General features: G+C 44.8%; 1 protein-coding gene across 3 annotated transcripts in view; it reads right to left on the bottom strand.

Annotated features, from left to right (window-relative positions):
* Positions 1-23,326, bottom strand: part of Ctps1 (CTP synthase 1) — a 37,421-nt gene extending 14,095 nt beyond the window's left edge. The window contains exons 1-8 of one of the 3 annotated variants that reach the window (XM_005410582.2): positions 23,167-23,326; positions 19,883-20,061; positions 14,641-14,811; positions 8,680-8,780; positions 7,637-7,753; positions 4,893-4,976; positions 4,293-4,373; positions 989-1,140 (exon numbers count right to left, since the gene is read on the bottom strand). In XM_005410582.2, coding sequence (XP_005410639.1) covers positions 989-1,140; positions 4,293-4,373; positions 4,893-4,976; positions 7,637-7,753; positions 8,680-8,780; positions 14,641-14,811; positions 19,883-20,061; positions 23,167-23,261 — 980 coding nt within the window. In that variant the 5' untranslated portion in view covers positions 23,262-23,326. Of the gene's footprint in view, positions 1-988; positions 1,141-4,292; positions 4,374-4,892; positions 4,977-7,636; positions 7,754-8,679; positions 8,781-14,640; positions 14,812-19,882; positions 20,062-22,732; positions 22,989-23,096 lie in introns of those variants that run through there. The other 2 variants (XM_005410584.2, XM_005410585.2) reach the window with 2 other exon arrangements.
* Between the last annotated feature and the right edge of the window lie 434 nt (positions 23,327-23,760).

Here is a 23,760-nt window from a genome sequence, read left to right as displayed (position 1 = left end):
TCCATTTAGCCGCTACCAGTGGCTGCCCTCCGCAGTCCCAGCTTTATGTGTCTGTTCCCGCCTCATTCGCTCTGGCTGCTCCTCAGTCCTAATTCCGAATTCCTGGGAAGGAGACTCTAGCCCAGCTTGGGCCTGGCACCCACCTTGGTCTGATCAGCTATGGCACAGGGAGATATGGCTGGAAAAGGTAGGTCACCTGGTACAGCTGGGACCCCATGAATAGAGTGAGAAGAGGGTACTTCTCAGGAAGAGCAGAGCCACAATCAAGATTGGCCCCCACGAACCCCAGCACCCTGCGTGTTTAATCCACACAGACAGCTCTAGAGGCACTGCTGACTCATTCTTCTCTCATGTAAGTGTTCTAAAGTATTATTAAATTATAATCAGCTCTCTGTATCCACGGACTTTGCATTCATGGATTCACCCAAACACAAGTAAAAAATATTTTTTAAAATATTGTGTCTGTACTAAACACATACAGACATTTTTTCTTGTCAATATTTCTTTAAAAATATAGGGTGTAACTGCTTGTGTAGCATTTATACAAGGTAAATAGGTATTATAAGTAAACATAAGTAGGTATTATAAGTAATCTACAGATGATTTAACGTTACAAGTCATATGGAAATACTGTACCATTTTATGTAAGGGGCTTGAGCACCAATGGATTTTGCTATCTGAGCAGGATCCTGGAACCAGTCTTTCACAGACATTGAGGTTTAGCTGTATGATTTGTAATATGTGCTTTTTAGAGCCAGCTGTGGTGCTGCACACTTGTAATCCCAGCACTCAGGAGGCTAAGGCAGGAAGACTGCTCTGCTTTCAAGGCCAGTCTAGCCTACAAAGTAAGTTTAAGGACAGCCTGAACTACACTGCGAGACCATGTCTCAGAAAAGCAGAAACAACAAAAAACTGCACAACAAAAAAATAAATAAATAAAAGAAAGAGAGAAAAGGCTGGCATTCCCAGCTCCTCATGGGAGGCAAACCTGTCTGCCATCTCTTTCCACTTCATCAGCATTTTCCGTGGCTGCCTCTCAACAGGAAGGTCAAGTCTTCGAAGAAAATAATCTACAACCCCTTGCTCTTCTAATAACAAGGGGACTCGGTAGATAGTCGAGACATCATGGACACAGATCACCTGTTTGAAAAAAGGAAATGACTTAATAAAATGAAAAGATAATGGAGCTTAACAGCCTCCTACTGTGTGACCTTCAGGAAAAATTCTCAATTTGAAAACCAAAAAAAATGGCAATTTTGTAGAAAAAGATAAATCACCAAAACTGACTCAAAACCAGAGAAGAAAATTAGTGACTAACCTATTGTGAAAATGAATGTAAAAATTCCTAAAACAACAACAAAAAACATGTTCCAGGAGGACCTGTCCCAGGAATCCCTGCACAGCTTCCCTTGGTGCTGTGGTTGTCAAGCTCAGCTTATTACTGCGCTGTGAAATCATTAGGGGGAAAATCCAAATGCCCAGGCCACCTAAACTAGAACTAAGGGCTGGAGGCAAACCTCAGTGTTGTCTAAAGCTCCGTAAGTGAGTTGAATACACAGCCAACTTTGAAAACCACTGCACTAGGGAATTTACAACTGAACTCACTACAGCAAAAAATAAAAGGGAGAAATGAAGTCAGCTCTGTGAATACAGACTTGATTAAAAACCCAGACCAATTCATAATACATCATGTGGTTTAACATTTAATATTAGTGTTTATTATTTAAAGTCCAGGGGCTGGGGATTTAGCTCAGCGGCAAAGCGCCTGCCTGGCAAGCGCAACGTTGTGAGTTCGGTTCCCAGTACCGGGGAAAAACCAAAAAAAAATAAAAATAAAAAAAATAAAGTCCAGAACTAGGAAAAAATGGCTACCTGTCACTATTAAGCAATGTGAAGATATTAGCCATTGCAACTAGGTAAGAAACAAAATATAAACTGAAAAGAGATAACTGCCACTAAATGCATATGTCATTTCTACTCATCCATAAAACTCAAGAAAATTTACAGGTAAACAGTGAGATTTAACAGAATTCTAGTAAAGTGTTAGGCTACAGATCAAAGGACAAAGGTTGCCAGGGTGTCCTGTGTGTGGCCATATGTCTACAGGAAATTCCTTTTTTTTAAATGTCACTATAATAATGAAACTTAGGAATAGTTATAAGTAAATTTAAACAATCTTATAAAGACAAGTAAAGCTAAAAGCCACCTTTATAAAGAACATTGTAGGATATTATCAAAGGATCATCTTTTTAACAAATTAGTTTGGGACAACTGCTATCCAAAAAGATGAATTTCAATCCTTACCCCTCACTATACACAAAAATTAACTTCAAGCAGATCACATAAGACATAAAACTGTTAGAAAAAAAATAGAAGAAAACCTTCACGACCTTGGTTAAGCAAAGAGTTCTTAGATATGACATAAAAGCGTAACAGAAAAAAAAAAGACAAACTGAAATTTTAAAAGCTTTTATGCTCCAAAAGACACTATTAATAAAATGAAAAGGCTGGAAAAATATTGTAAATCATATATACGAAAGACTTGTATTCAAACTATATAAAGAGCTCTTACAACTCAGTACAATGAACAACTAAATTTTAAAACTAGGCAAAAGACTTAAAATTTAAATATAGAAATACATGTCACATTTTCAATAGTAAATAAATGTAATGAAAATCAGTTCTGTTACAGAGTACACAAATAGTCAGCTTGCTACGACAGAAGTATCTAAAATAACCAGGCATGATAAAGGGCTGATGGAGCATGGAGCTGACGCTGCCCTGCGTGCTGGCATGAACCGCGGACCCCACCCAGTGACCCCCCTCCACGCCCAGCTTTGAGGAGAGGGCCCCGATCTCACAGGTGGAGGGCTGTCCTGCTCTACTCATGTCAGGCAAAGATTTTAGTCATCTCAGTGTCCCTCAGAATCTCACTAAGTGGACTACTTTTATTTTAACCCTGCTGCTTTCCTGTCCCCTCTCCAGGCCGCAGTCCTTCTCAGCCTCCAGATCCTCAGGCCATCAAGTAGTAACACAAATGCTCCATAACCATGTCTTTAAATCCCTTGATCTCAACTTCCCTTCTAGTCTCCATCAGACAAACCTGACTGCTATCATTTGGATGTGGTCTGGTGCCCCCTAGGGGACATGTGACTGAAGCCTTGGGCTCAGGGAGGCTTTGTACTGGGAGGTACTGGGAGGTACTGGGAGGTACTGGGAGGTACTGGGAGGTACTGTGGAACCTCCTAGAGGCTGGGCGTAGAGGTCCCTATGCCACTGGAAGTCCTGCCCTCAGATGGAATTAACACATTTCTCCTGCAACTACATTTCCAGAGAGGACTACTGTAAAAGGAACAAACCTGGTCCCTCCCTCTGTCTCTGGCTTGACCATACTCCCCACACACACACCGCCAGTGGCCACAGGACCTTCCCAGAGCATGTATTGTGGTGTCTAGAATGTGCCTCCTAAATTGTGAGCTAGCCAAACCTCTTTTCTTTACCAAGTTAGCTGCCTCAGGTGTTTTTTGGTAGTGATGAAAAGCTGACAAATGCTGACCAATGACACAATCTCAACTAATGACAGATATAATTTCTGCATTAAGCAGCATACTTAAATACAGCAAAGGTACCAAAGTTTCGATTTTCTGTACCACAGGTCCCCTCCAATAAGCACAGTAACAAGAAGACTAAAAGACTACAACACCCAGATCCCAGGCACCAGAAACATCAAGCTGAATGAGGAAGGGGCTCTCTGGAAGCCTGCAGTGTGTAAAGAAAGCGAAACGGACACATGGGTGTGTACAGGCAGGCATACGTGAGGCAGATGGGCTGCCCAGAGGTGGAAGTGATTAGCCCTGTGGGTTGAGGTGTCACAGGTAAAGCATCTCAGAAAATATGTCTCAGCTGGATCCTGAAGGATGCAAATGAGGAAGAGGCTGCCAGGCCAGCAGGGAGAGGGAAAGCCTGATTCCTGACAAATTAGCAGCTATAGAAAGCAGGGACACGAGAGGAGAGAAGAGTGTGGGGCATTAGGTGAAGAGAAAGACATTCAGCCTGGATGGAGATAAAAACAAGCAGTGCTGAGAGCAGGAAGAGGCGGGGAGAGACAGGTATGTTTGGGGATCCACAGATGGCGGCGATGGTGAGTCACAGAGCCAACAAGTGTCAGTTCTTCTAAAGGACAATCTACCATCTCTAATTACTAAATAACAACAAGCCTCATAAAGCTGATCACAGTCAAGAGGTTTCGGACGATCAGAAGCCAATTCCAGAGGGATGGAATTTGTACCTACTTGCTCAGGTTCCACATGGCAAAACATTGATATTTTCTCTTTCACAGATGTATCCAGAGGATTTGAGCACCTGCACACCACCTGGCAAGAAAGAAAACGAGATGGCTTGGAAGGAAGGAAGGGTTACACAAAGCTGGGTATCCCCCAGATGAACTCAAAATAGACATCACGTTGTTAAGATGAGTGAGTATGTTGGTTCTTGGCACAATGCACATAATCCACAAAAACATTATTGCTTATTTTAAAAAATGAAATTCCCAAATCCCAAATTAGAGAACCATTAGGAAGATGGTAATACCAATGAAAGGCAGGTGAATAAAACTAGAGGCATTACTAACTGGGGTTTTCCTCTCCAATGAATGTTCTTGGGCTGGAGAGAAAAAGAGAATATTTAAAAGGACTCAAAGAAGAAATAAGGCATAAGGCATGTAAGGCTTCATATATGCCAGTAAGAAAATCTCACAAACTATTCCTCCTTCAAAACACTAAACCTACTTTCTTCACTATCAGTTATCATCAAGGGCCTGACAAGCAGACGAAGGCCTAGCCTGTCACGGAGGTGTGTTTTCCTTAGATGTAAGGTCACCCCGGGAATCTCACCAAGTCTGGGGAAAGCCCGAGCCCTCTAAGTTCCCGAACACTGTTTTGGGTGGGTTTTGTCTTCTGTTCTCCTGTTGAACTTGGCTATTTTACAAAAGAAAAAAGAGGGTTAGTTTCTCTACAATACTTGAAAAAAAAATTTTCAAGTATGACTTTTCCCTGAACCCCTTTTCATAGAGAATCTGATCATTTGCACAACTTAGCTTGTATTTTTGTTGATGTTATACATGGATATATTTTAGAGACAAATAGTTCTACTGAGGTACAGTGGTACCTGGGCTTCTCTACCTACTTCTGCTCTCCAAACCTACAAACAATGGCCCTTTGACTATTTTTTCAGGCTAGAGATCATAGAGGATCTTGTGTAAAGTGCTCTACCCACCCCCCAGCCACACCCCACCACTTGAGCTCTTTTAATTGATCCTTCTAGTTTCTATTGCTACTTGACATTTAGCTTGAGGCATTTTCTGTGGATTTTTCTGCTAAATGAGGATCAGCCCTCTCATTCCTGTTCCCTACACCACCGCTTCCAGCACACGGAGCCCTCTTCAAGGATAAAATACTGTCAGACAAACCACATGCCACACTCTTTTCTGTACTAAATTATCTTTATTCTCCTCTCACACATAAGAGGTAGATTTCTTGCACTCAGAATTCTAGGTTGGAAATGATTTCCTCTTAGAATATTTTAACACAATAGCTTCATTGTCTTTTAGCTTTTGGTACAGCCATATTGATTCTTGAATTTTGCTCTTTAGTAGAAAGTATGTTTCTCTTTAGGGCCTTTTAGATTTTGGCCCCATTGTTCTGACCTTTCATAATGATGTGGCTCAGTGAGGTCATTTTTCATCCAATATGCTGCATATTCAGTGGGTCTTTTCAATCCACAAACTCTCATCCAGAAATTTCCTTATTTAGATCAAAGGTCAGAAAACTCTGGGCAACCCACTTGGGCCCCCTTCTGGCCCTCTCTCCAACAAAGCTTTTTTCCCCTCAATAAATATATTCTGCTCTTAAAAAAAAAACAAAACACCTTTCTCTGTAAAGGACCAGATAATTAATTTTAGGTTTTGTGGACTATATGGTGTCTGTCATAGGTACTAAACTTTGCTGTTTTAGTACAAAAGCAACCATAGACAGCAATCAACAAAAGGACGTGATTCTACTTCCATAAACTTTATTGTCAAGAGTAGTATGAGTTCTGGCATTGGGGCCATAGTTTACTGAGCCAGATTATATTCCCCTCTCCATTTCTGTTTTTATTTTCTAGAAATCCTACCAATAGAAGACAGAATTCCTGAACCAGACCTCGAACTTATCTTTCCTCTCTTATTCTCTGTCCCCTGGTTTCTGTGCTATTTCATAAATTATTTTATCAACCTTCTCTTATCATCTCTGCTATCCAATTTTTTTTTTTTTTTTTTTTTTTACTGGAGATTGAACCCAAGGCCTTCGCACTGAGCTACGTCTCCAGGCCTTTTTAAAAAAATGTTGTAAAAACCGGGCCTTTCTACGTCACTAAGTTGCCCAGTCAGTAATTGGAACTTGAACTTGTGAACTTCCTGTCTCAGCCTCCCATACTACTAGGATTATACGCATATACCACCAAACTATGCCAATTTCTTTACTTTATTTATTTATATATATATATATTTTTTTTTTGAGCGATGTAGTTCAGGCTGGCCTTGAACTCACTATGTAGTCCAAGCTGGCCTCAAATTCATGGTGATCCTCCTGCCTCAGCCAACCACATACTGATTTTACAGGCATGCACCAGACAATTCTTACTTCTATGTATTCTTTGTCTCCACATGTTCCCTTCTATGGCATGCACAGTTTTTATCTGATGCATGCAGTTTAGCTCCTTGTAATCACTGGCTATCAGCTCATACTTAACAGCTAACTGGAAGCCCATGTGAGTGGCAGGCTGATCACTGCGAGTCTCTGGCCAGCTCGTTTCTCTGGGGAGACCTGGGAGCAGTGTCTTATCCTCCGGGATAGTCATTCCCAGGAAAGCTCTTCCTGTATGGCATGTAGAAGACGGCAGAGCTTCTGGGAACCAAGGGGTAGAAGAAAGCAAGGGATCTCCACAGCATCTCAAGAACACAATGTCACACCCAAGAAGCTCTGTGTGTGGCTCAGGGTTGCTGCCCTCAACCGGCCCCAGTGCCTGCCTATCCAGAAACTTTCGCTGGGGCCCAGTCTTCCATCAAGGTGGGAGAGGCTGATGCCCAACGGTACATAGTGGGGAAGGGGTGTCAGGGTCTACCTCCTCTGTCCCACCTCCCCCCGCCCAGAGAACCTGCCCATCTTGACACCCAGGATACTCTGTGGGGCGAACAGAGCCGCTTTTCTGCTTTCCCTGCCACAGGCTGAGTGTTCAGTGCTCTCAGGTCAGCCTGGTCAGTTTCTACATGTCTATTTGCCTTCTCAACTGTATTACTATTGACTTCTCTCCACTGTATTTATCTTTGTGAAATTTTGCCTTAAAAAAAAAGCTTTAACTTTCGCTATTCAGTAAGCCAAGCACATAAGGTCAATCCACCAGTATCAACAGCAGCTCCCCTGGTTCATTTTCCAAATGTTTTCCACTTGATCTTTTCACAATACATAATGATCACAAGCTTAAATTCACAAACAAGTTCTTTATTCCCAGTACTGTGTACCTCAAGTACTGAAAACTATTAGATTAACAAGTGAAAATCAACCTTCTCTCCCACAAAACCTAACTGTAAATGCCTTACCTGAGGAACTAGACTGACGTGGATATTACAAAAGTTCTCCTTTTTGACCTTGAACTGGAACTGCCGGAAGGCTTCGATGAAGGGCATGCTTTCAATATCTCCCACTGTCCCACCAAGCTGGAAAAACAACACTATTTTTGAGGGAAAGGACTCAACCTTTCTCGCTGGTGCTTTTCTTTCTAGCATCTGCTCTGTCCCCTTGATTCAGTGGCCAGTAACAGTGACATGGATTGTACAGCCCTACAGAATGTCAGTCACAGACGTTTCTTTGTGCTGCAAGGTGACTCTTCTGGATAGGTTCACAATTCCCCAAGGCTACTACAAAACTTTCCGTAGCATTTCAAGAAAAAGGTCAGGTGAGAGAAGGACCAGGAATTTTACTTGCATGAAAGCCACAAAGCAAAAAATCCGATCTTATTTCTTTCACCATAAATAACTTCTAAATCAAAAAGTATCAGTTATAAACAAACTACAAGAACTCCTGATTTTGATTTTTTTTTTTTTTTGTCTTTTTGAGACAGGGTCTCATTATACAATTCAGGCTGGTCTTGAATGCACTTTGTAGTCCAGGCTGGCCTCGAACTCGCAACGCTCCTCCTGCCTCAGCCTCCCGAGTGCTGGGATTATAGGCATGCGCCACCACGCCTGGCGAGTCTCCTGATTTTGAAGGAACACTGAAATCCAATGGCTGAGATGAGCAAACAGTACAGAAACCAAAACCAAAAAAAAGCTCATTTAGTGAGAGGCATGTTCTCTCCAGAGCAAAGCAAAAGTCTGCCAACTCCAAGAGACAGATGAAAACGTGTCTTGTCACTCTTTCTGGTACAGGTGGCACTAAGTGAAGCCATAAACGCTGAAAAGGAGTATTTACATAAGAATTGCTCTCCCTGGCACGGCCACTCCACATGACCACTGCCATGCCCTCATCTGCCATACTGCACTGAGCGGGGAAGCGGGGACAAAGGCTTCCCTGGGACTGTCTTGTCTGGCTGACTAAGGAGACGAGCGAGTGGAGTATCCACAGATGCAGGAATCATACAAACCTCAATAACGCACACTTGAGGTTCCAGGCCATCTTCATCTACAGGTACTAACGCCTGTTTCATCACCCAGTCCTGGATTGCATCTGTGATGTGCGGAACAACTAGGAAACAGAAAAGAAACCCGTCACTCAATCTGTCCATCACTAAGGCAAATATATTTATCATGAAATTGCTGCACTCTTTGTCTGGACAGAACAGCAGTGGGCCCCCTCCCAAAAGGAAAGCCCCAGGAAATCTTGGGCTCACGCATCCCACGATCTCCTCTCCAGAGTTCTAGTTGCCACCGGAAGCACTGCTAGAGGAAGAGGTCGAGTGGCATTCTGAAGCCCTCCAGTGCAGAGTCCACTCCTCTGGCTGCACAAAGACACAAAGGACCAGCTGGCCGCCCCTATTTTCAATAGCTAAGTCTGAAAGGGGACACCACACATCTTCCTGAGTGCTTTTCCAAGAACGAAAGACCACCAGGACCCTGTCCCACTTTGTTTCCAGTTACCACAGGGTGGAGACTCACTGCAGAGTGGCTGGGGCACAGCATGTGGAGTCCAGGTTCAAACCTGTGCCCCCCTCATTAGGTGCTGTGCACTGGACCAATCACTCTGCTGTTCCTAAGCTTGGTTTCCCCATCTATTAAGTGGAGGTAATACTCCTACTTTATAAGTTGTGAAAATTTTATGAGATAACCCAGCATGCCAGAGCTCAATAAACGCCAGCTAGAACTGAACACTTCTTAAAAATCATAGCTGTTGGGCTCAGGCTGCAAGCTCCTAGGGAGCAAGATTACTATTTAACTCTAAAGCTCGGATTAAACAGCAATGCCTCGTGCACAGGGTGTTTGTTACCTATCACACACACAGCTGACAAAGCAATCTTTTAAAAATGCCAAATAAGAACTCATCACTCCCACATTTTAAACTCTTCAGTGCTTCCCACTGTTCTGAGTCAAATCCAAGCTCCTTGCTGTGACTCTGAAGGCCCACCCAGCTGACCTCCAACAGACCCGTTGGTCAGCAGCCTCGGTCACAAGGCCTTCTCTTCATTCTTTACCTTAGCCCTCTGTGGCCTTGGGTCTCTGTACTTGCTGTGCTTCTCAGCTCAAAAATTATCTCCTCGAAGGCTTCCTATGACCATCTGACCCCAAGTGGCTTTTCCCAAGTCACACTTTCTTGCCTCTTTCAATTCCTCTCTTCTTTGCAGCTCCAATCAGGCATCTTGATAGGACCCTGACCTTGTTGGTCTTGTTTTCATTGATCCTCAGCACCAGTAAGGATCTGACCACAGTGAATGTTCAATAAATATTTGATGGACAACAAACAGATGAATAGATACACTGGAGGCCTAGAACAACAAACTCTGATGGGCAACATTTTAATTCCTAATTGATCCTTTCTATGTGTCAGGGAAACACTTTACTGATGTAGCTACTCAGACTTCCTAATAGCTAGGGAGGCGGGCACTGTTACTATCTCAATTTTATAGAAAGGGAAACTACACCTCAAGAGGTTACACAATCCGCCCATGTAAAAGCTGCTAAGTGGCAGGGCTAAGACCCAAACATGACCCAATTAGCCCAGAATATGGTCACACTAAGACAAGAGATTAGAACGTAGCAAAGCTGGCTGGGGAGGTGGGCGTGACCTATTAAGATCCTGGACACATGTGCAGAATAGTTCCCAAAACCCTGCCCATGGACTTCTCAGAGAACTCGAGCAGGTTTTCTAGACCTGACATCAGCCTGAAGTGTGGGATCTCAGCACCACATTGTTTCTGATTAAGAAGAGCCATCTTGATTAAGTAAGAGTCATCAAGGGACTCAAAATAGCGACTGAGTCATCGAGGGGCTTAGAATAAATGCAAGTTGAACCATCAAGGGGTTCAGATAGGTGGCTAAGGGAACTTTGCTTGGGCAAGTTTGCCCTTGCTTCATGGCAGTATGCACTAGGCAAGGCCCACAGATGGCCTAGTGAGTAAATGGGTCAAACTGTGGAGACCAAAGCCCCCAGGGGACTTTCTTCTGTGCCTAACGATGCTGGCATCACTCTGAGGTTCAGATGGAGATGTCTGTCTAGGTTTTGTAAAGTCTCATAGGACTTCAGGCTTCCTCCTTATATGGGCTGCGCCTCCTTAAGGAGCACCTAGTTGTCTCCTCTCTGTAAGTCCCCAGACAAGCGGATGGGAAATCTATTTGATCTCACAACCACATAAATTTCACTGACATCACAACTAGGCCTATTCTTGATGAGAGGGAAAGGTTTCATCCTGACGATCTAAAACAGGAGCAACCTATCTATCATTATGATACAGTTTGGGTCCAATATAAACTGGGAGATGGTGAGAGATGGGTAGGGGATGGTACTTTAAATTATGAGACTGTTCTTCAGTTTTTTGCTTAAAACATGCAAGGTGGAATAAAATGGCTTATGTTCAGGCTTTTGTGACTCTTTTCAAAGGAAATGCTCAGGAGCTATGGTGCTTGCAGTGGCCCCTAAGGAGGCACATAATGGCCTCCAGCCTCTCACAGAGAAGTTCCTCACCTCTGGCCTTCTGAAGCCTTGCCAGTCACCTTGCAACACTCTCATTCTCCCAGTGTAAAACCCTCAGGAGAGTATCAGGTGGTACAAGACCTCCACCTCATTAATGAGGCAGTCATTCCCATCCAGCCTCCAGTGGCAGATCCACGCACTATTCTCTCCAGGGGACACTAACTCGTTTTCAGTCTTAGATGTAAAAGATGCATTTTTCGCCATCCCCCTACATCCAGACTCCCAATTTCTGTTTGCCTTTCAGTAGGAAAATCCCACTTTAAGAGAAAAAGCAGTGATATGCTTGGACAGTTCGCCCACAAGGGTTTAGAGATAGTCCTCACTTTTTGCTCAAGCAGAGAAAGACTCGAGGAACTTAAAGCTTAAACAGGAAGCCACCCTACAGTATACAGATATTCTAGCTTGCAGCCCAACTTAGAAATTATCTAACTACAACACTGTATAGACTCTCAACCTTCTAGCTAAAAAGAGACAGAAAGTCTCCAAAGAAAAGGTTCAGCTATCCCTCAAAAAGTGTAACATTTGGGATATATTCTTACACCTGAGGAAAGAAGGTTGTCTAGGGACCAGATCTAGGCTATCTGTGATCTTGGGCCTCCTGCCACCAAACAACAGCTTCATTCTTTCCTGGGGATGCCTGGCTTTTTTAAGATTTGGCTACCTAATTTTGAATTAGTAATGGCAAAGCGTTTGTATTAGGCTGACATGAGCCTGTGCCCCGAGTCTGTGCCTGTAGCATGGACAAAAGTGACTAACAGTGCCTTCAGAAAAATAAGCATGCCCTTACTTAGGCCCCAGCACTGGGAATACCTGACTTAAAACCTTCCTTTCTCTGTGTATCAGAAAAGGGAGGCTGAGTGTGGTAGTGCACACCTGTAATCACGGCACTCAGGAGGCAGAGGCCAGCCTGTGCTACATAATGAGTTCAAAGCCAGCCCGAACTACATAGTGAGACCCTGTCTCAAAAAAAGGATGAGGAGGAAGAGAGGGAAGAGGGGAAGAGGAAGGACAGGAAGGGGAGGAGGGGGAGGGAGAGAGGTGGCACAGAGTGGCAACAGGAGGGGAGGAGAAGAAGAAAAAAGGGGTCTTGCTTTGGGGGTCTTGACCCAAAGGCTAGGGCAAGAACCCTGCCCAGAGGCATACTTATTCAAAGATATTAGGTGGAATGGCTACTGGATGGCCACCTTACCTGAGACCAACAGCAGCTACAGTTATACTAACAGAATAAACTACGAAGTTAACTTTGGGGCACAGACTCCAAGTCCTGATACTCATCAGGTGAGAGATATCCTGGAGACAAAAGGTTACTTATAATCAACAGAATAGGTCACTAAGTATCAGTGCATGCTCTTAGATATCCCTAGGTTATTACAGAAACTTGTACTACTATTAACCCTGTTTCTTTGATGTCTACAGCCCTGGACGTTAGCCACTCTTGCAAACAAGTCATCTCTTAGATATATGCACATAGGCAGGACATCAGTGATCTGCCCGATTTACTGATGAAAGTAGCTTTGTTTAAAGACATCAAAAGGCAGGTTACACAGCTGTCAGCTCACAGCAGGTCACTGAAGCAAACCTCTTTCGTCAGGAACCTCTGCTAAAAACCTGGGAGAGAGGGAACACCTGCTGACCACTTAAACCCAAAATGGAAGGGATCCTTGCCACACCAACTGCAGTAGAGGTGGCAGACAGATAATTGGATTCATCTTTCTAGCATAAAGCCAGTCCCACTTGAACTGTCTGAAGAACAACATCACCCAAAAGGAGAAAGCTACTCCTGCGAGCCTCTGGAAGACTTGAGATTTCTCTTCAACAAGCAAGACTCCAGCGCCACTACAGGAAGTGTGGAAATCTGACCTGCTCCTCGTATCTGGGCTAACAGTGAAGCTCAATGGTCATTCACTCTTTTCTCATTGTTTCCTGACAGGTGTTCCTTTCTTCAACCCAGCTGGGGAGCCACAGCACCCCAAGGCAGTCAGAGAGCACATGATCCTCAGCAGCTCAGGCCTATGGCCCCTTCTAGCTTCAAGAAGCTAGACAAGAGAGACTTCCGCTCCCTCAGCACCCCATGAAGAATTATGGGGATCTGTGTTTCTCAGGGGGAAATGAGATAGGAGATTAGGGTGTGGCAAAGCTGGCTGGGGTAGTAGGTGGGACCTGTTAGTTACAAGATCCCAAACGTACGTGCAAAACAGTTCCAAAGCCCTGCATGTGGACTTTTCTTGAGAACTAGGATGGCCTCAATTTGATGTCAGCCTGAGGCGTGGGATCCCACTGCCACCTCTCAGGACCCGCATGTAGGAGTTCTCATGGGTTTCCTCAAGATTTGGACAATATAAGGGACACACCAATGCCGCGAACAGCATAACTTTCCACGATAGCCCAGGCTGTGCTTCCCATACACAGCATGTACTTTTCTTTGCTCTCACCTTCTTCTTCTCTGTACTCAGTCCAAACTCACTCTCTCCTACTCTTTAGTTTTATTTTCTCAAATAAACTTTGGCACTGCTTTTTGCTTGTTTTGTTCAATTCTTTGTTCAAGAGAAGAAGAACCTAGAATCCAACTCCAAAACGAGAGGTGAACAACCCCAAACCTGGTAATGTTTAATTGGCGAGCCACTTTTAGAAGGAGCTACCTGATAAAAGACCCACCTCTTGGTGTGACACTCAGCTCACAGTCCAGTAAAGTCTCAGGCCAAAAACACACCTACTCTTTTTTTTTTTTTTCCTTCTGGTACCAGGAATCGAACTCACAACCTTGTGCTTGCCAGGCAGGCGCTGTGCCGCTGAGCTAAATCCCCAGCCCCCACACCTACTTTTGTAATTCAGAGAAAAGCACTTTGGGCTACCACCATTCCATCAGGCCATTGTTTAGCCAACTCCACCTTTTTAAAGTAACAGAACACTGATTGTGAATAAGCAGTTCTATAAAACCCCAAAACAGCACACAGCTAAAAGTGAAGCTGTGCTGGGAAGGCTTGGGAAGACCCAGCAATCCTCTTCACACCCACCCTGGTCCATGTCATACTGATGAAAAGCCTGAAAACCAACATTCACATCTGCCTCCTTATCTCTGCCCATATACACTAAGTCCCAGATGTGCAGCATCCACACCACCTTGGCTCAGTGCCCTAATCCAGTTGTCTCTGCCACTTTACACTCATTTCTGTGCAAAACCAGAAGCTCTCCTGGACTCAAACCATGGTGCCCTGCCTGGGATGACAAGTGCTAACTCCATTCATGGAGCAGCAGTGGCTTCTTCAAATGATTTTTCAAGTTAATGGCCAAATAATTCGGAATTTTTAACTGAAGGCGTATTTCAGTAATACCTTGACAAAATGATGAAATCACATACAAAGTAAATTTATAACCCAAAAGAAGTTAAGAACCTTAAAGGTAAATCAAGCAAACCCAGTACCTTGGACAGTTTTCCCCAAGTAATCTCCTTTGCGCTCCTTGTTAATGACATGCTGGTAGATCTTCCCAGTGGTCAGATTGTTGTCCTTGGTGAGGCGGATGTCAAGGAACCGCTCATAGTTCCCCAGGTCCAGGTCAACTTCCCCACCATCATCCAGAACAAACACTTCCCCTGCAGTGAAGAGTAAGGATGTTTAGCCAAATGAAGACTACATTTACCATAGCATACCTTGACTCCTGAAATACAAACACTCGCAAAACAATAAGGTCTGCATTAGCCTGACAGATGCAAAGCGACCCATTTCTAGAAAACTAAATATGACACTACAAAGATATGACAAAACAAAGAAAAATTACCACCCATTGTCTAAAAGGTAATTTCATACTTCTATTCTGTCAGCAAAACTGCTGCCTATGGGAAGAGATAAAAGTACCACGAATGAAAGGCAACGCCATTCTGAAGGCTGTCGGAAAAGGCACTTATGGTCACTAACATGGCAATCTGTGCAGACTAAGGTTTAAACTATGATAAACGCATGATTCTATTCAAAATGTCTATGAGTGTACACAGGAAGGTTGTATTTATTATAAAAACTAGCCTCCGGGTTACACTTTAGTTCTAAACAAAGTTGTGAAACTGTCCGAGTTCCTCCCATTCTTTTGTTTTATATTCACTCCTTGCAACTTCATTTTATAAATTCTGCTGAGAATGATTCATACCTATGTTACCATAGGAGTCAAGATCAAAAGCAGGAAAGGAAAAAGTGTCATATTTTCCCCCTCAGAGATAAGGCATCCTCTGCTCAAGAACTTTATACTAGACAGCCCTTCAAGGGCTGGGGATGGAGCTCAGTGCTAGCGCTCTTGGCCAGCAACCACAAGACCATGGGTTTGATACTCAGTACTACCAAAAAAATATCTATCTCCACCCTGCTACCCTCTTACCACATATATCTATATATTCAAAAATTACATGGGTAGATAAAATTTGTAAGGGCATAGATTTGGGCCAATACAAGAAAGATTTCTGTAATAGCAAGGGATTTAGCTCAGCGGCAAAAGCGCCTGCCTGGCAAGCGCAAGGCCGTGAGTTCGGTTCCCGGTGCCAGAGAAAAACCCCAAAACAAACAAACAAACAAACAAAAAGAAAGATTTCTGTAATAGCAAGTGCCCTCTGAGAGTAGGGGGACTAGACTCTGACAGCTGTGAGTCGCTTTTTGTGGAGATGTAGATATAGATATAGATCCTGTCTCATATATGGGTCTTCTCCTGATGCTAATCATTACATGAGGTTTTCTGTACAATGATACCTAGTCAACCATATAGATTTTTACCTCACTGTTAGAAGTAAAAATGCAGAATTTTAAAACTTCAAATAACAGTACATTTTACCCAGTTTTAAGCAATAAATCTGAGGTAACTCAAACACAATGAATTCATCACACAATCAATAGGAACACAACAGCAATAAAGAGGTCTAATAGTTTAGACTTTTCACTCACCTCAAAAGATCTACATTTATGTATTCAAACTGCCATTGGCAAAGCGGGATCTCAAGCTTACAGATCCCCCAAATCCAGCATCTACCTGTTGCTTAAGTCTCTACAAAGTGGTCCTTGGCCTCTGTTTAAACACCTCCACCAAAGGCAACTCGAAACTGTCAGAGTCTGGTCCCCCAGCTCTCAGAAGGCACTTGCTATTACACAAGTCTTTCTTGTACTGGCCCAAATCCATGTCCTTACAAATTTTATCCACCCATGCAATTTCTGAAGACTAGGACTTAAAGAATAAGCACATGGTGCCTCATCTGTTTGAGCACCAGCACTCGGCTCTTGCCTGTGTCCTATATCTACTTTCAATAAACCCTTTTCGGGCCTCTCTTACGGATGAAAATTTTTCTTCCCTGACAAGAGTCAGTGAACCTGCATACTTCTGTTAAGGGGGTGGGTTAAGTTCCTTATTTCAGCCTCGGGGTGCCTCAGACCCAGCGCACGACCTCCTTCTTGGTGAGCCAGCAGCAGGAGGTTTTTTTTAAAAAAAAAAAAAGAGGCATCCTTTGGTAAGTCCAGCCAAACAGCTTTTCAAAAAAGTTATGTATTTTCTTTCTTTGTCCCCACTTTCTCCCAAGCCCTTTGCCTCCCAGTGGTTTAGTTTTTTCCTCTCCCTCACTCAGGATTTCATCTGTCAGAAAATTCAAACCCTTTAACTTTTTTCTGTTGGTTAGCAAAAGGTAGGGAGCTGGAGGGTAGAGGAGCCTAGAGCCTCCCACCGCGTGGGAGTGGGGCAGGGAAGCATGCGGCTCTGCCTTCCTTGATATGTGATCTCTTGTTAGGCAAAAGCTCCAGACTTCTAAGACCTGAGTTCCTCGTGTACGTTACAAGTCTCTAGATATAAAGGTCTTTGGAGTACATTTTTGAGTGAAGTCCAGCTATTCTGTACAACTTTCCTGCTTCCTTGATCTGTGTTAGAGTAGCCATGTTCCAGGAACAAGGACGCTCATACCGGTCATAAACCAGCAGAGCTGCCGACCTCAGTTTCCATCTTTTCTTTTCCTGTCTTTATCTCTTTCCAAAAGTACACAAGGGAAGTCTTGGAAGCAGGCAGTCCACCTTTCTAGAACATGGGTAACTCAGTCTCTATCCCTAAAATGTCACCTTTAGATTATATTATGAGTAACTGGCACCTTTTTAAAGGGGAAGATTTAAAATAGAAAAAGATGATTTTTCTTTGTAATTCAGATGAGATCGGGCCCATATGGCCATAGACTTCTTTGTAACTCAATATGGGGTCAATATAAGTTAGAAAGTGCAGAGACATGGCCTCTGAATGGTACCTTAAATTTTAATACAATATTTCAGCTTGATCTATTTTGGAAGAATGCAGAAAAGTGGACAGAAAAACTGTACGTCCAGGTTTGTTTGTTTGTTTGTTTGTTTTGTCTTTTTGAGACAGGGTCTCATTCTGTAGTTCAGGCTGGCCTTGAGCTCACTTCGTAGCCCAGGCTGGTCCCAAACTCTCAATGATCCTCCTGTCTCAGCCTCCCAAGTGATATCTAGGTTTTTATGGCCCTGTATGAAGACCCAGAATTACATGGATCTGCCACAATCTCTTCTGCCCATGTGCCAATAAAGCCAGCTTAAACAGTCAGACCTGGTGGAAGTTGAATTATTGAGTACTCAAGCAGTCTTCCCCAGATATTCCAGAAAACTTCAAAAGGAAGCCATTAATGAGCTTTTAAACTTGGCCTTTGGGGTCTTCAACAGCAGGGACAAAGTAGTGGCAAATGCCAAGGTCCAGGGGAGATGACAGGTCCAGGAACAGGCCTAATTTCCTGCTTCGTCATTAGAAAACAGAGCCTTGCCTTCTCAGAGTGACTCAAAGACTCCACTTACACCGAGGGAAAATAAGAGACCAGGTGGCTGCTACTGCTGTGGAAAGCCTGCACACTTGTGAAAGAAGCGAAGTAGGCTGGGCCCTTCTCCACCTGGGCTGTGCCCCCACTGTAAAGTGGGAAGACCGTGGAAACGAGACTGCCCTCTCCTCCACAGAGGAGAGAGGCCACCTGCTCCCCTGTTGGTTGCCCTAGACTGAAGGTGCCCGAAGTGTCTCAAAGCCCCTCTTAACAAAGTGGACATCACCCTGGATAAGCCTCAGGTAATTCTTCATGTGGCAGGTAAAAATATTAATTTTCTTTTAGATATTGGGCCTTATAAATCTGCCTTACGTAAAACCCTGGATCCCCTTCTACTAAGACCTGCACTGTAACTGGTGTTGATGGTATCCCTAGGGCCAAATATCTTACAATGCAGATTGGATCAATATTAGCCAAGTGACTATACTTGCAATCTTACTGGTTGATTAGTTTTGACCCACACTGTTCCCACCTTGTGATTATGTCTGACCTCTAGCAGGTTAGGAGTTACATTTTTCCCCTATAACAGTATGGGGTGGGTTCCTATCCACAGCTGTAATCACACTATTATGTGCTACTGACTGGAAGACAAGAGCTGGAATAAGATGGCCAGGTCCAAACACTACGCAGTGGCTGTGGTAGGAACTTATCACCCTGGCTGCCTTCAGGGTGGATAGGAAGATGTACCTTAGGGTATCCATGGGTCTAAGAGCACTGGGTTAAAACCACAGATCAACCAACCTGATTCACTGTTGTTGTGGGCTAGTATCTTGTATGTCCTTGCCCTCTTTTTCAGATTATCAAAAGATGGAACCTGATATTCCTATGTCTCCTTTAACCCAGTCAGTCCCCCTCCTCAGCCTGAAGCAGTTACTGAAGACAGACCACTGGCCTTCTGCAACCCCTTAAGAATAAAGGACCAAAGTCAAGGAGGAAATGAAGTAGCACAGAAGAAATAAAGTTAGGCAGAAAGGAGACAAGGAACTCAAAATTTTAATAATTGTACGTTAAAGAAAAACTGCATCTTCAGAACACAAGCCCAGTTTACTTACTCTTTCCCTTCTCCCAGAAGAGCAAATCAGGGCAACTCCCTTTCAGCTGCAAAGAAGTCTGCCCATTCTTTTACTCCCAAATGATCCTCTTTCACCCATGAAGGGATGGCCTTTCTGCCATTTGCCATAGGAACAATCTCACTAAGGGTGGGCCATCCTCTCACCCTCTAAGACTACGGATTATCAAATTCCAGATTTCCACCTCCCAAAACACTGAAAAGATCCCCAGTTCCCAACTGCATTGTGCCTCATTTCTTTGAGCGCCTGCACTCTGCTCCTGAGTGCGCTTTATAACTACTTCTAATAAATTCCTCTCATGCCTCTTTTTTAAAAAGCATACTCTTCAAATATCTGAAGAAAGTTATTATGTCACTAAGTAGGTTTTTTCAAGAGAAATGACAAATTTTCATTTTGGTGCTACTAAAAAGATCATTTACATTATAGAAATTTTTAGACTCTAGTCATTAAGTTGCCTATTAAGATTTTTGCTTCTGCCTGTCCAGATAAGGAAAAAAACCCATCATTCTGCTATACGAAGAACCATTTTAGAAAGCAGGAAATGGAAGTTATTACAAAATGCTCAGACAGGGCTGGGGATACAGGTCAGTGGCACAAGCGCCTGCCTAGCAAGCACAAGGTCCTGAATTTGATTCCTGGTACCAAAAACAAAAAAGCCAAAACAAAACAAAATGCACAAACAATTCCCGAGACCTAAGGTGTGCTTTCACATACACAATTAGAGAGAGAAAGGAAGGAAGAAAGAAATGACTACTGCTTACCATGCTCATAAGGAGAGAATGTTCCTGCATCAATGTTAATGTAGGGGTCAACTTTAATCGAAGTTACATGTAAGCCACAAGACTTGAGTATGGTGCCCACACTACTGGCAATGACTCCTTTTCCAATTCCTGATATGACACCGCCAGTAACTAGAATGTACTTCATTTTCCTTTTTGACCTGGAAGAAAAATTACAGATTAAAATATATCTCAACAAACCGAACTGTGTTCAGATACTGGCTTTGCCAATTACTTGCCATAAACATGAATTCTTGACCACGCCCCATAAGTTCAGAATGTCCTTGTCAGGTTTAAATCAATAACAGATGTTTTTCTTAGGATATTGAATGGCATTAGTCAAACATGAGTAGAAAAACAACTCTCATACAATAATGAAGAGTTTGTTTAAACATCTGACAACCTTGACAATCAAAAAACAGTTCTATAAGGGTTGACAAAACACTCTGCCTTCAATACTGGCTGGTATCACTGCTAAACACTGGGATACCACACGTGTCTCACTGTTCCCCCTATATGGGAAAAAAATTTGCAATCTTAAATAAGCAGGCCAGTTCTCCATGAGAGCAATAATGTGTTTGGCTATGCTACAATGTATCACTGAGAAAACACAGCTCCCCTAAGTTTTGGAAGACAGGCCAACAGGAAAGGACTTGACCATATAAAATAATTATAGCTAAACCCAAAATTCTTTCAAGCACAGATAGTTCTCTTCTGTTATTTAATAACAACTTGCTCCTTACTGCAATCTCTCCCAGGTACAGCATGAGCAGACTGTATGTACTGTGGGGAGGACCTCAGATAATAAATAAGCCAGTCTGAAGCACACAATGGGCGGAGCAGGCAGAAAGGGGAGATTAAATCCAAAGAATAGTACAGTCATGCAGGAAGCGTAAGAAATGGGCTTGAGAGATGAGGTGGACTCAACGACAGCAGACTCAAAAGGTAGCTGAAAACAGCATCAATAATTAGTAAGGAGATGGTGATGGGCTCCCTCGGGAGAATTCATCACTGTTCAGTTCCTGAGGCCCAGAAATACCATTTTTTTTGGCAAGCCCACATACCATCCAAAAAAGAAACGTGATCACCAAGTCACAGGGAATATTTGCTTTGGCATGGGGAAGGCGTTTTCCTCCTCTAGGAACATTCCCTGTGAAGCCAAATTATAACCAAAATAAGAAAGATGCAAGGAAACAGGAATTTGGTTTGAGGCATTCCCTGGCCCCACTCCTCCCCAGAGCATGAATGAACACACTAGGCAAAAAATAAGAATGCTCAGAACGTCTTCCCCCTGGGAGTGTAAGGAAGACACTATTCCGCTCTTTCTATTCTCTGCTGCAGCTGCTTCAAGAGCATGCTCTTGGTTTCCACAAAATGTATATGGGTTCCCCACAAGGTTTTTAAGGACAGATAAATCAGAGAAATGCCGACCAGTCATCTGTTTTCTTTAAAGAAAGACCACTAGGAGTGTTTCCTAGGTTAATAGGAACTGTGATCTCCTAGGAGTATACAGTATCCACTTTCCTCACATTTACTGGCCCTAAGTCCCTATAACTGGGGGAAACACTACTCTGTCACCTTAAAGTTGAATGGTTCCTTATTGATACATGAATCAAACGTGGCTACATTTTAGTTAAATCCTGACCAGTCATCCCTTGATGAGACTATATACCCAGATCTCATGCTGACTAGATTTTGTATGTTCCTAGAAATTTCTCAGCCAGCCTTGAGTGGATTACTGAATGGGCTACTTCTACAAAAGACATTTCAAGCCTTTACATTTGACTGGCTCTAATTTTACTTTAAGGTGACCCTTCTCTGGGAGATCCTGGCATCCCCCACAGTGGCTGGCCATAAATATTCCAACAGCCACAGAGATCCTGAGAAAAGCTGAGAGGACGCTCCCTCACATTTATGGAATACCCTCTGTGTGAGACAACTTACATTTTGTGGGGATCACAAAAATTAACCATACCTCAAATTGCTGACAAACCATTTTCAGATAGAAAAACATTTAAAAATAAAAGGGCAATTCAGTGATGGTGGGAAAACAGAAGGACATGATAGGAAGACAGCAAAAGTAAAATCAAAAAGAAGAGAAAGTCTTCAGGGCCAGGACCACAGTTCAGCACTGTACCAAGCCTCACTAGAGGGCAGTGAGAGACGCCCTGGGGTGACTGAAGATCCCTATCGCTGTTTCCTAGGCCAGACTTTTGATGGCCTTAAAGGACAGACTGCACGATCTAATTTAGGTCTTAAAGCACGGGAGACTGAACAGGCAGGTGAGAACAAAGACAAATGCCAAGAAAACTGTAGGGAGGAAGGCATCGGGTCACTCGTGCAAACTTAAAAGCCCAGCTGAACTGTATTCTGCAAGTGATGGGAAGACATCAGGTTTTCAAGCACAGAAGCAACATAAATCAAGATGCATCAGAGATAATCCACCACAGACCAGGGGGCGGGGGAGGAGGGCAGTAATCAAAGTTGTGAGGTCAAGTCCAGCTCCACGCCCGTGCGCGGAGACCCTACTTGAGTCCCCAGTAAGCCCGGGTTCACATCGCAGTAAAATGGGGTGAGTCCTACGTACTGCCAGCGTCACTGGGCTGCGGAGGATAGGAAATTACAATAAGCGCGGACGTAAGCGCGCCACGCACACGCAGTGAACTTCCCTAGAACGCCCCATCCTCACACGCGGCCGCGGACAGGAGGGGACTGCGGCGGGGCCAGGGGACAGCGCCTGGCCGGCGGGCGCACAGGCCCTTCCTTCGCCCTGGCCGCGGCCTCTGAGGGCCACGGCCGCCCGGCCCACCCACGGCGGCGGGCACGTCGGACCTGCGCGCTCCCTGCCAGTGGACAGAGCCCCGGACGGCGGCCGGATAGCGGGGATGGGAGCTGCTTTCCGGGAGAAGGCTGAGCGCAGGGCACTCCGCGCGTCCCTAGTGCTCTCCGAGCCACAGGCCAGGCCGGGATGACCGCCGCCACCGGGCACTGTAGCGCTCCGCGGAAGCCCCGGACCGACGGGCCCCTCTCCTGCGGCGCCCGGCCACGCGGCCCGCGCGCGGGAGCCGGCACTCAGCCGCCCCGGGCCTCCCGCCCACTCTCCTTAGACACACAGCCCATTGGGCAGGACGCCGGTCCACCTCGCCCCTGATTGGTGGGGAGCGGCATCCATCACCGGTGGCGGGGCTGTCCGTACCGCGCTCGAAGGGCGCCGCCGACTCCTGCACGGGAAAGTGCCTCCTCCGGGATGTCTGGACTCAGCTTACCCGAGACCGGCTTCAGATCCTCCCGTCAGCTGCAGACCAGAGCCAGCGACCGGCGCGTTGAGCCACCAGCAGCCAGTGCTCCGCTCCGGCCGCATGCGCCGGCAGTCTTTCTGGGGGGCGGGCTTTAGGCGGTGCGCACGCAGAAGGCCGGGGCGGGGCGGGTCCCGGGCGCGTGGGCGGGCCCAAGTGCGCAGGCGCGGGACGCCCTCCGCTCCAGGTCGCGGAGGTTCATCTTTGGTGCTTTCGGGCCTAGCGGGTGGTCCCGGCTTCCTTTCCTTCGGGGAAAGGCCGTGTTACGACTAACGAAAGGCACATTAGCCGCCTGACTTCCCTCTCCTCCTGCAGCACCTTCGAGCTTCCTCGTCGTCCTCCCTCCTTTGGAGCTGTCAGCCGTGGGGCTATGACAGTGTCGCCTCCGCCTACAAGAAAGCAGTCCAAGAGGGCCTCTTGCTGCCACTCCTCGTCGCCTCCCTTTCCCACACGGGTCCTCACGGCAACCCCTTGCGATGAACAAAGGCTGATACTAGGTTCATCCAGCTGACATTTCCCGAGCACACACCGCGCCGTGCACCGCGCTGGCCCCCAAAGGACCCT

This window comes from Chinchilla lanigera, unplaced genomic scaffold (assembly GCF_000276665.1).
Source record: "Chinchilla lanigera isolate Chin_1 unplaced genomic scaffold, ChiLan1.0 scaffold00136, whole genome shotgun sequence".
In the NCBI taxonomy this organism is placed as follows: Eukaryota; Metazoa; Chordata; class Mammalia; order Rodentia; family Chinchillidae; genus Chinchilla; species Chinchilla lanigera.
This window is presented reverse-complemented; position numbering and strand designations above follow the sequence as displayed.